The sequence below is a fragment of the Sylvia atricapilla genome, chromosome 2 (genome assembly GCF_009819655.1).
Source record: "Sylvia atricapilla isolate bSylAtr1 chromosome 2, bSylAtr1.pri, whole genome shotgun sequence".
Lineage (NCBI taxonomy): Eukaryota > Metazoa > Chordata > Aves > Passeriformes > Sylviidae > Sylvia > Sylvia atricapilla.
The window spans coordinates 58,793,862-58,807,202 of NC_089141.1; the positions used below are offsets into that span (position 1 = coordinate 58,793,862).

The 13,341-nt window shown below is 36.2% G+C and overlaps 1 protein-coding gene across 1 annotated transcript in view; it reads right to left on the reverse strand.

Moving 5' to 3' along the window:
• Positions 1 to 662: 662 nt before the first annotated feature.
• The window catches only part of DIAPH3 (diaphanous related formin 3), a 205,664-nt gene continuing 192,985 nt past the window's right edge, over positions 663 to 13,341 (reverse strand). Inside the window, exon 28 of the mRNA XM_066313364.1 lies at positions 663 to 2,162. Within this exon, the coding sequence (XP_066169461.1) occupies positions 1,906 to 2,162 (257 nt within the window). The 3' untranslated portion in view covers positions 663 to 1,905. The remainder of the gene's footprint in view (positions 2,163 to 13,341) is intronic.

The following is a 13,341-nucleotide window of genomic DNA, read 5'->3' on the forward strand; positions in this document are numbered from 1 at the left end:
CTTGATCAGCTATGCAGCAGCATCCTGAACTGTCAGTTTTCTGAGGTGGAGTATCACCCACTAATTCAAATGAACAAGTTTACAGTGTTCATGAAAATAATTTGTACTCCTACATACACTTGGTAGGTTATCCTCCTAATATTTAAGAGATGGCTCTCTACTTTTAGCCCTTTTATTTTAGCACATCCCCAACAACTGAAGAGATCCAGTGAACTGCTAACTTTTATTCCCCTTGAACAGGCATTTTCTTTGTGTTTGAAATGTAATTTTATGTAGTCAATCATATTGGACCTTTTAGACAGTAATTTTTACTGCACCCTGTAAATAGGGGTAGTAAGTCTTAATACTAGAGGTGCAGAAGACCTTAGCAGAACAACTGTCAGTCGCTGTATTTTGAATTATAGATTCAAGATGTATTTCAAGTTACTGAAGATGTTTCTGTATAACAGCTGTGCCCATTGTTTGCAAGGGGAGCTGAAGAAATGTCTGTCTGACAGGCCTGCTCTGAATCTTTCCCTGACTTGTGTTTATAGCTCTCTTTTTTCAGCAAAGGCGGGAAAAGTAATTAGTGTAAAATGACAGCTACAACAGTCCCAGAAACAGGAGATTGATTCCCATGATGGCTGAAAACTCCACTATGCTGTGTGTATAATCAGGCCCAGTTTTCGAGTTCTAATTAACTTTATTAATGTTTAGTGCAGGAAGTACAAAGGCAACTTAAACAAGGATATAAAAAGCACTGGAGCATTGAAACACTGGTTTCATGTAACTGACTCTTATTGAAAGACATATTTTTCAGCATTTTGTAAAGAAAAATAAAGTAATTTAGAAGAAAGATATTCAATTCTTAATACACTCTTATAATATGGAAGCTTTAAATAACTGAGCAAAGAGACTAACAATAGCTCCCTACTTGGTTACATTGGTAGCAACTCTTTCTGATGTGCAATTAATAAATATGATAGCGAACAAGCAACACTGCACAGTGGCAGTGGGATAAAAGAGATGCAATCACTTGCAAGACTCCTGTTGTGCCAGCAAGTAAGATTTTATGGGCTACTGGAAAATGAGTTTGTGAAAAACCAATTGAAAAAATTTTCCCTATTACATGTTCCTTTTATAGAAACATATTCGTTCGCATGTGAAAAGATTAAATATTACACTGGTAAATAACTGTGAAGACATTTTCCCCCACTAAAGACACAATTGCAAAACCTTGCAATCAAAGCAATTGTATATATTATTTTGATATAATAATCATAATAACCTTAAAAGAAGTGATACATTAATTATACATAAAGTACATTATTTGCATAGATTTTCTGTTTACTGCCCATGGATTACCATTTGGTAAATTTATCTGTTATTCGGCAAGCTTTGGTGCTCTTTGATGAGCTCAAACTGGAAAATGGCTGATACTGTATATTACTGCAATTGTAAAGGACACTATAATGACACATTTTTGGTGCTTTAGCCTCCTAAATATAGAAATTACAGTAGAAAATATAAGAATACCTTTTCTGTTATTTATTGACCCTATTCCCAGGCATGATGATTTACCAATTCTTAAAATATTCCTTTTTTCATGAGCAATCAAAACGGATGGTTAGCAGCCTGCCTACTAAAAGGATTGTGCTTTGGAACAATTTAGTGTTTATTTTCTTCTGATACTTTTCATATGCTTATTAAGGAAAAACATAGAAGAAAAAATCATCTTGCAGTTATGCAAAACTATTGCATTGTTTTACATAGTCTTGCAAGCAAAGTTTAGAAGCAGATCATTCATCCACAGAGAACTGAGGAACTCAGAAGCATGTAACGTCAAAAATAGAAAATTACATTTTCTTTAAAGATGTAGTGTGGGCTATCATTTTAAACTTTTATTTAACCTGTTATATGATTATTCTATAGTGCACGCAATCTTGCCAAGAGAGCTTCTACTTCTGGAATGGCTTCTCCCTTAGTAGGGGACCCAATACGATCCATTTTCCTTTCTTTGCCACCTTCTCCATGACAGGCTTCCTTTCTCCCAACAGCTTTATTCAACACCTTAGAACTTGTTTCCACATCATATGTAACTTCTTTGGTGACTGGGCTTCTTGTTGAGTTTAAACTGATACTGTGGTGTGAACATGGCTTCTCTGGCTGTCCTTTCTGGTTCTCTGCAGAAGACAAATCAAACAAACCTTGTTTCAGTATTAAAACATTCAGTTTCAATATTCTGTAATATAAAAAGACCTCTTGATCAGACAAATTTTACATGCAGATGATGTACTACAAGTAGTAATGATTGCCAAGGAGGCAAGACAAAATATATTATCACTTCAAAAGCAGTGGACTCGGTCCCTTGGAAGTGATACAGACTTTACATGTCTTCATTAGATTAACATCCTTATTCCTTACAAAATCACGGTTATAGCCTGACAGGATCCTCCTTTCCTACTGGAGTCAAACAGGTACCTAGAACCCCTCAGTGTTTTCCAAGGTTTTACCTCATTCATTACATATTCATACATATTTTTTAATTGTTCAAATTTTAAAATGTATTAAAAATCTATTTTAATTGAATTATCCATGGTAATGCCTTTCCTTTCCTTTGTGAACTTTTAGGCAGCTAAGCAATTTCAAGAAACATAACTGGCATTACCTGTCACACAAAGTTGCACTCAGTTAATATCCATGCAGGAGTTTTGCAGGTTTGGCATGTATTAATAGACAATTTTCGTTTTCTGTCATTCCCTACACCCCTTCCAGATCAAATGACTGTTTTCCAAACCAGCGTATGAGTGGTTTCTCTCATAGATCTCAAACTTTTTAAAAACAGGCCTACTCAATATTCATGTAACCTTGAGCAAGGCTTGAAAATGCCTTCAACACACTTGACATGACATTTAAAGTTTTTTGGTTATTCGTTGAAAGATGTTCCATCATCCCAATAGTAATGACTTTGGAGCACAGGCAGTCACTCATGACAGTGTGTTTTATGTGAGTGTTGAAAATTCCTACTGAAAACAGCTTGTACATTAAAAGGCAGCTGCTGAAGATATTTACTGCACTGTCATTCCCTGACCAGGGGCTCTCAGTGATGGATGAGGATTTTACACACTTTCTTGGACAACCTCAGCAAATTTTGTAAGTACAATCACCTTTTGGGAAGTGGAGGAAAAGAAATACCTCCTTTCCATCATCTTCTAAATCAGATAAACAATTGTTAAGTAAAATTTCTCAAGACAAATTTGACACTTAGTTAAAAATGCAATTTTTTTTACACTACGGAAAATAATTTGACCTTGAATATGCAGCAGCACAGTCTTCCTGAATCACAGGAGGCCAATGAGTGGTTATGAACATATCTTTATAATTACATGTAATAAACCCGTCATATATAATTAAAGTATCCCTTATATGTGCAGTCTTAAATATTCCATTCTACTTAAATGTTTATGCTTATTGATTCTGAACACATATTTGCAAGCTGATAAAAGTATGCTACCTGTGTCAATATACAAACTACCAGCTGCACCACAGACCCTTTTGTCTACATTCAATTTAGGGGCAGCAGGAAAAATAGTCAACACTTTAAGTATAAGAAAACACATTGTCATATCATCAGAAATGAAGCACAGCTGTTGGATTTTAAAAAAGTTTAAAAGAAATTAGACACTGAAATTAAGCTACTCAAATGTACCAACAAATTTTAACTACTTTTCACTTCGGCAGTCTTCATCCCAAAATGTGAGGATCAATTAGGTGTGGTGAACTACACTCTGTAACAGACATGGGGAACTCTCATGAACTGAGGCCTAAAAGTAAAATCCAGCAGTAAAACACCCCAGTTTCTCACAGTGTACATGAGGCAGAGTAGAGGAGCCTTAGAGTGAGATTCACAACTGCAGCCTAAGCAGGGAACTGCTGCAAGCTAGCTATTAATAAGTAGTAGCTCATGGGATCTATCCAAACTCTTCTACCACTTTGAAACTTATTAACGAATTGAGGCTTTCACTTCAGTGTGTCTCATAAATTGCTGCCTACAATCTGGAATTGTTGTGTAGGGATAGGACAGAGTAAAGCTGAAGACAGCCTTTTTTTCCCCTTAAAACAACAGAAATTGTGAGAATAAGTGCAATATTTAACTCGAATGAACAGCCTTTCCCTTCACTCTGAAGGGTCCTGCAACAACGAAAAATGGCATTAGGAAAGTGCCTTAAATAGTGTTTAGTTTATGTGAGTAGTTCTTGTTTCGTCTCCTTTGCAATGATAATGTCAGGATTCATGAGAAAAATTACTAAGTCTCATGCTAGTGATTAGCAGCATTCCTTAATAATGAAAACACAGACGTTATAAATAATATTGAGCAGCTAGAGTAAATTTAAAAAAATAGTACTTGGACACATATTTTATCTAAATCCAGAATTATAATCTCAAAGTCATTTCAGACGCTTTCTAAATCAGGTGGCATCTTTACTGCTTATGTTCTTCAGTCAAGGAGGAACTTCTCCACAGGGCATAGCCATGCCTAAGTGCAAGTTCAGCATTAGCAGATGTGGACGTTGATAGTTCCCTGCTTAGCAAATTGGCCGTTGTGAATTTCATTCAGAAACAGTGAACTTTGCTAGGCCTTGCTCAGAAAGCATACAAATTTACTTACAGCCCTAGTTTTCACTGTAGTAAATGTGCAAGTAAAGAATTAACAGCTGTATTACTTGAGGTATATGTGCTGCTCGTGACATTCCTATCAGAGCAAAAGATGCCTTCACTTTAAACCAAAGTGTAAAATTAGTTAAGCACTATCAAGGTAAAAAGTCTCACTAATTCTTCAGTTTTTTATTTTAAGACAACAGAAATTAATTTGTGTTAAATCCAAACTCTTAAGCATATACTATTTTACACACTGATTCAAAAGTCACATGCATTGGTTATTTGGTACCACATCCATCCCACTGCCTTGACTCAGGATTGTAACCTCACCTCCCTTGAATCCTGTGCCATAGAGGTGAAACCAAAGAAGTTAAGTTTCAGCCTGTCAGTGTTGAGGTGAGTGGTTTAAAAAAACCAGTGCATCTTGCTTGTGAATTCAGAACTGCATGACTGCAAACTACTCCAGGTTAGCATGCAGCTTTGACTACAGCTGTCGAAAAACCGAACTTCCTTACTTCTGTATGATAAAGGTTATAAAGTTATTTACTTGCAAGAAAAGCCAGAAGTCAAGATTAACTGACAAAGTAAGTACAAGAACAAACAGCCGCTAATTCACTGCTATTAGACATTAAAATCTTGAACCACCAGAGTAATGAAGTTCTGGAATTCACATATATATATATGTGAGAGCAAGAAACCATAACCAGTGATAAGCAGGAATTTGATGTTTCTGAAGACAGCATTTGCCCAAACAGCTAGGACATGGCTTAGTGACATTGGCCACCTATGTTTCCAGAAAAAAGGAACAGACAGAAAATCCACAAACAATACAGGTGTTAGCAGACTTTTCCTAAAATGCTTTGAACCATTACATCACAGACATACATAAATCTGTTTCGTGCTTTTGACAATAAACTATGTTTGAAACAAATTATGTATTTACACACATGCACTGGTTCAAATACACTTCTAAGGAGCTGAATATAATTAAACATACAGAAGGTTAAGTAAAAACTACTAATGGAAAGGCACCTCTGCATGAATTCTTGTTAAGAAGAAAGCTTACATTTCTGGAGATGAACTATTTGTCCACCTACTGTAGCAAGGCGCACCTTCCAGCAGTAGCAAGAAAAAAGAAATCAGACATTAGAAACCACTGGATAAAGACAGAACTTATTAATTTCCTGTATATACTGGAAGTAGTAGAGACAAGTTTCTACTATTTGGTCGTGTTCAATAATTGAAACTTGTCACTCACCCTTATCATATCAATCACAATGCAGATTGGGAAAAAAAAAAAAAAAAGCAATAATTTTTAATTAAATTTTTAAGTTTTCTAAATGCTCAGGTGATAATCCATTATAGTTTTAACTTCACTGCTAGTGAATACTTCCAGGCATGTGTTAGGCAGAGATCACATTGTACACTACAAAAGTCTCAGTGTCCAGATTATATATTTAAATATTTTCTTTTTCTTGTTCAATATCTAACTTTTGTAGGTCTTCCAGGCCTATTCAAATGCAGTTTTTGCAGATATTATATTAACTGCTTGAACACTGCTGTTAATCAAAAGCAGTCCAAAGCCATATTTGCAAAACCTAGAGCCAAATAGCAACTATCATCTAGATACCAAGAGGCTCACTAAAGTCAAGATAGATTTTTTAAAACAACTAATAAATATTTAATATTTAATATTTAGAAGGATGTAGAAAAGCTTTATTTCATCACAGTTTCTCAGTAAGAGTCTTGATACTAAGGACACATTTTGGTTTTATGTAAATACTTGTAGACTGATTGAAAAATAAAGTTGCAAATACAATAGGGAGAACAGCATTGCATGGCATTATATGCTCATATTACAGTCATACATCTCAATGTAGGGCATGACAAAACTGTAACACAAAAAGAACAATTGCAGTTACAACCTCATTACATCTCTTACCCAGTTAACAGGGAAAAACGCTCAAAATCCCAGTGGAATATTTCTGATCTTGCTGATTTGTGCTCCACATGCTACATCATATTCCTGAAGCTATGTCTATGCCAACATTTTCTCAAGCCCACCCATACTGACATTACTGGCAATGTAAATGATTTTTACATTTTAAGTCATGACTTGTCATTTAAGACATGTCCTAGGCAATACTCTGAAGGAACGTCCTCATGCCAAAGGGCTTTAGCTTGGAAAAAGTAATAGCCCTAGCCATAATTCTTAACACTGGCTCCCCAGTTTGATGCCATAGTTTGTCTCTGTTTCCTCATCCTTGACGCATGGAACTGAAATTCTCAAAAACCTACACCATGCTAATACTGTGCTCATGTAGTTTCCCAGAACATGTATTTTTGACAGCAGTGCCACGTGCTAATTCTGGATGCAGCTGTTTAGCATTCCCACAAGCTGAAATGCTTGATGCAACTCAGTTTCTATCTGGAAGTCCTGTCCATTAATCACAAAATTAATTTACTACATCATCATGCATGTCTCAGTGCAACCTTAACAAGTGAAGTTGTACTTAGACAATGGTCCCATGCCATGAACATTGTAAGGATATCAAGGTATATCCTCATATGTTCCATCTAAATCAATAGGTTCCAAACTCTCGGCTTTACTATTGGAAATGCCAAGAAGAAAATAATTAATTGATGTTTTCCTCTCAATTTTGAAATTACAGTCTTGTTTCCTTGTACCTTCCTTGTACCAACCCCTATTAGAGCCCCAGACACTGGACAGTTGCAAGCCCCAAGATTTTTCAGCCCCAATTTCCTTTAATTTTTACAGCCCAAAGTTGGCTTTCTGAAATCCATCCCCAGACCTTAGCCCTGGTGTGAGAACATACTAAGACTTCATTATCCTTCTCAAAGCCTGCCTTATCCCTCACAACCAGAATTTAGACATATTATGTAAGACTGCTACAGCTAGAAGGTCTATCTGGTATTACGCAGGATCATTCATTAAAAAATGGGATAGCTCCTTTCTGGATGGTTTAATAGAAAATATTTAAAACATTTTCATTGATTTCATGTTTTTTCAACAATATCGCTGACTGACAAGGGTAAACTTGAAGAATGTCCCTGGTAAAAGGAACACTGTACATTGCTACGACTTAGTTTGAACCTGCAGCTCCAGCCCTAACATATAAAGGAGTGTGAGCTGTACTCGAAAGACTTTTGCTTGATAAGTAATTTCTTACACCTTTGTATTTCATACTAAATGCTCACAACTTTACTAATCTTAAACAGACAGTAACTCATGAGACATGAAAAAGTGTTACTGATATTTGGAATATTTCTTTTTTGAACTATACACATTTCATTTAACAGTTGTTGCTGTTCTTGAGTGTTGCACTAAAAAAGTGTGAAACACAAGGAAGAAACACTATCAGCAAGCTCAATTCAGATGAGACAGTCTACAGAAATAGTGAATATAAGGGGTTTATGTGCATTTCAAAGGCAAAAAGTGAGTATATCAGCACACACTGTGACTAATACAGAGAAATTATAGAAACTAAATTTCAAAGACAGTAGAATACAAACTGTGAGCATACTTATTTTTGACAAGAGGAACTGTGCTGGATCAGCTCCCTTTTACTTGGCCCTAAAGTAAAGCCTTTAAAAATTCTTTTAATCCCTTTCCTACCTATATTTTCTCAAAGACTACTTTAAGTTCCTGCTGATCACTCCATTCAAACTTTTACCTATCTTTTCCAAAGACACTTTGCAATTGCAATGAGTTGGAACCAATTTCTCTGTTTAAACTAATATATTCTCACCTGTGATAAGACAATTACTTCTTTCTACAAGAAATGCAACTTTCACTTACTGGGATTTTAATAAAAGTTTTGAGTACCTGTCAAGATGATAAGAGAACAAGAATGTGGATCAAGCTGCTGACAGAAATCACCCAAGGTCAGTAAGAGAGGAAACCTCCGCAGGTATCTTCTAAGACAACTATTTCAGACTTAGAACTTTGGCATACTTCCTATTACACCCTGAATTACAGTTCATTTCCTGTGTCTTTTTACAAAAGAAGGTATATTTGGCAGTTTCTAGGGAAACTGCAGGTTAGAAATTCTCAAAACAGAAATCTGCTTTGTGGTCATTAATGATTTTTAGAGCACGTGGTTTGAAACATTCTTGAAAAGCTAAATTCTAAGTCTCTTAATTTCAAAATGGATAAACCATAAGCCATAACCTTAATATCAATAACTAATACATTAATCTTCTTATTTATGTTAGGCAAAGGGGGTTAAAGGGTAATATTGATCTACATGAATACCAGCGGCATGGGGTGTTCAGGCTCCAGTAGGCAGAAACAATCCTCAGCCTAGGTGCTTATAGGATTTCTCTCAAGGTACAAATAGGACAAACATCAACTTTTTCTCTTTTTTAAGTGAAGAAATAAGTGAGAAATGCCAATAATAACACTGGAAGTTAATGTATTTTAGAGTATTTTAAATTCCTGGAATGTGGTTTATTGCTTGTTTATTTTGTTCACAGGTATATCACAGCTTGCATTCCAAATTGTCTTTAGAGTTAACAGTCAAAAGTGACAACTATCTAAGACAGTGACCTGTGGCAAGATACACAGAGGTCCATAGTCCAAAGGTACCCTCTCCAGCTGATGGTAATTAATGTAGATCACACATATTAAACTGCCTTCAGGCAATAGACACATTAGTCTCCAAACCTGTCTGCAAACCAGCTACCTACAGATGAATACTGCTTTCAAGGTGTACTTCGATTAAAAAAATTCAGGAATATGCATAAAGACTGCTGTCATCAAAGGAAAGCCACTAGCAGATGCAATGGGGAATGATAAGCAACATGCTGATGAAAATAACTGAAATGGAAAAGAAACACACAATTTTGTCTTCTTTTACCTACCATTGAGGAAAAACACAGTAGGAAGCCTCCTACCTCTGGAAAATAAAACTCACAACAAATCCAAACAACAAAGCAAATCTTAAAGACTGACCTTATATTTATGAGATTGTACTCACTGCAGTTCTAAATGTTGTTGTTGCTTCTGCTCAGTATTTACTATATAGCATACACATTGAAAAAAAATAAACCCAGACAAATGAGCAAAACCCATTAACCCTCACAAAAACAACGCCTCACCCCTGGAAAAGTTCAAGGCCAGGCTGGATAGGTCTCTGAGCAACCTGATCTAGTGGGTGGTGTCCATGCCTATGGTGTGGGTGCTGGAACTAGATGACCTTTAGGCCAATTCTGACCCAAACCATTCTATGATTTTATGTATTGTCCTGGAGTGACTTTATGATGCTTGTATCCCCAGTTATCTGTTCTGTTGGTGCTTGATATTAAATTCTGCACTTTTAAGACTGGTTGTGAAAGCAAAGGGGAGTTAGTAGAAGCGCACAGTTATTTTCAGAATCTGCACTTGCTCCCCTGCATTCCTTCTCATGGACTGTGTTGTCTGCAGCACGGACAGACAGTGGGACAGACATCTCCTTTGCTTTTAGTTAGTTTTTAGCTAGCTGAGTCAGAGAAGTTCCCTAGACTGTGGCTTTTCTTTTTCTTAGAGCTGTTCATCCTTGCTCAGGACTGAAAACCCAGAAGAACACCGGGAGCTCACACCTGTGGTCCACCAGGGCTCGGGATGCTGTATTCCAGCACTGGAGGGACTGATAAGAGAATGAGCTGAGCCACACTCCACGACAAGGACTTTCTGAATTTGTCATCTCTTCAGAATAGCGAGAGGGTTTATTGCTTAACATTTTTCCATGTTTGAGTATTCTGCTTGTTAAAGAAACAGTTTGGTCCACTTGAAGATTTATGTCTCCCAAAGTGGTAGGGGGAGGGGCTGCTTGACTTTGCTTTCTAGAGGGAGCCCTTCGGAAGTTTCCTCTCAAATTTGCCCTAAACCAGAACATTTATTTATGTCTAGTAATTGCCTTAAAATTTTAACACTATTATTATGTCTTATCCACATCTCTTGATATCAAACGTTTACAAGATATTCGCTAGCTATTCCAGTTGCTGCTACAAATCCATACAATTTTTATTTCTTATTTTTATCCCAAACTTCTATTGCAAGGCTTATATCAGCAATCAGAGTACTGGTAGGTTGAACTGCTTTAAGTTTGAATACAAATATTTTGTGACATAAGATCAAACCAATAGGAAAAACTATCTTTGTCTCATCATCCGTTGTTCTTCTCCCCTATGGAATCAAACTACTTCTAAGCTAAAGGGAGATCTACAGAGTCCTGGAAATACTTTTGGGAATGGCATAAATAGGAGACGCTAGAGCTGAAAGTAAATAAGGTGGGTATTAGTTTTAACAGTTGAATAGAAACACAATCTTCTCCCATTGCTGTAAGAGGCACAGGACCAATGTCCTGGGGCAGCTCTTGCCCACACAGGTCACAGTCACAGTGGGCTGTCATTCACTATTATTCAAAAGATTGCAAGAATAGCATATGGCTCTCAGGCTCCTCTAATTTTAGGTGTCTTTAAAGAGGTCTCGGGAAGAAGAGCAACAGAGAGCACTACATGCTGTCAATGCTATAACAGGGAAGAGTGTAGTGATTTACTAACCTGGACAAGCATTTACGAGAACTCTGAATTCTAATCAGAGTGCTTCTTTATAGCATGGGTACTTTTTAAGAGGACAGAAGCAAACCTAACTGTGAAGTTTAACTTGTGTAAATTAACATCCAAGACTGCCTTCATGAATACACTGGATGGAAATGGAATTAAGCTGAATCATCTAGTTCATGTAACTTTCATATTATTATTATGGTCCTTACTTTCCTCTGACAAAGCTCTGCAGAAATTAACTGACAGCATGCTAACAAGCTGACTGAAAACATGGAGCAGGAAATAGTACATATTCAAGAAGATCCTCATGCAAAAGTAAATATTGGGAAATAAAGGCAGAGGAAAAGTGATTCATCCCTCCCTCACTCTACAAGATTGTATAAATCTATTCCTTTGACAATTCTCTCTCTCTTTATATGATGCTCTAATTAATGCTATGTGCTTTCATTTAATTACTCCCTCTCTTTGGGGTGGACTGTAATTTGGCCTTGTCCATGTGTGGAGAGAGATGGGATGTTAAAAAATGTTTCTGCTCTGCATGTCATCCAACTATATGTGTATTTGACACCAACAACTGTACTCTGCAAGTGTGACAAACTGCTCTGAAATTGTTGATTTCAAGTCTCTGAAAGAAGAATTATTATTTAAAAATGGCTTTTACTGACTCCTCCAAAAACCACTGAATTATCACAAGACAAATTCAAGCAATATTATCATGGGTAATTAATCCAGTCATTGTGAATTTAAAATGCTGTGTTTAGCATCACTAATTGTATGTACTTTTCATGCAATGAACGTATTTACTGGCCTATATGCAACCAGTTAAACTCTTAGCAGCTACTTTGGTACGTTAAAAACAATAAAAGCTAACTGCAGCACTTTCTCCTTCTATTCTTAATCAATTGCTCTGAAATACTATTTAGTAACCACCAGCTAACAAAAATTAATCTTATTGTGTAGGAGTTCTTTTTTAAAATTTCCAAAAATCTAAAATGCAACACACCTTTGCATGTAAAGAAAAAAACCCCTCTCTCTCATGGAGGAACTTAAAATATTACATAGAATATGAAAAACTGAGTGATTGAAAACCTGAACCCTTTATAGTCATCGAAAAAATAAGGCAGAAGGCAGCAAGACCTCCCAAGCCACGAAACAGAGGATTCTTAAACATAGACTTGTTTTTCCTTTGTCTGTTTTGACTTATGAAGCAGTCTTGCAAATGTGTTTAGCTCAAAAGGTGATATTAAAAACAAATGGTTAGAGATCATCATGGTATATTAATTATGCAAAAGAACCCAAACCGAATTTAATCAGAAACAGGAGACTGCAAACAGGAAAAATTCTCTCTCTCTCTCTCTCTTTTTTTTTATGATAGAGACGGTTAAGAAAACATTTATGGTAATGCCAGAGCATCTGCTGATTACAGTCAAAGCTGCAGGACGCCAACATTAAATCACTGAACCATCTTGACAGCTTCTGGGTACTAGAATTTCATTCTAATAATAAATTGCTGTGAAATTTACAGAAATCGGAAAATTAGCCAGAAAATGTTTACAAGGGCTATAGGTAAGAACATATAAAGCAGATATCAAATTGATTTGCATCTGAAAAAACAGAGCTAAAACAAATGTTTGGCATTCAGACATTTTAGAGCTGCATTTAATTGGTAAATCTCTAAAAGACTCAGTGCTTTAAGAAGAGAATATAATTTTATCATTCATTTCCTAATGATTTTGACCTATCTCTTTTGTTTGGAATTGTTAGCATGCTTGTTTGTTTAACATAAACACAGATGAGCCATTTGAACACAGCCTGCAACATTTAAAATCAATTTTTAATTCCTGACACCTGAGGATTCCACACAGAACAATATACTTCATTGTAAAGCTTTAATTGATGCATCTATGTGCTGCAGAGGGTGATTACTTGAATAATAAGTATGAGACTTGTGATCTGGTTGCCTAGCAAATGTGAGAAAGAGGAAAAAGTCCAAGAAACGATGTAGCAATGAATCAAGGTGTGATGACAGGATAATTATTCTGTGAACTGTCATGTTGAAGGACTCTCAGAACATTGACCTGCACTTGATCACACATCAGAAAATTGCCTGAGGGGTAATTAAAATAATAATACACA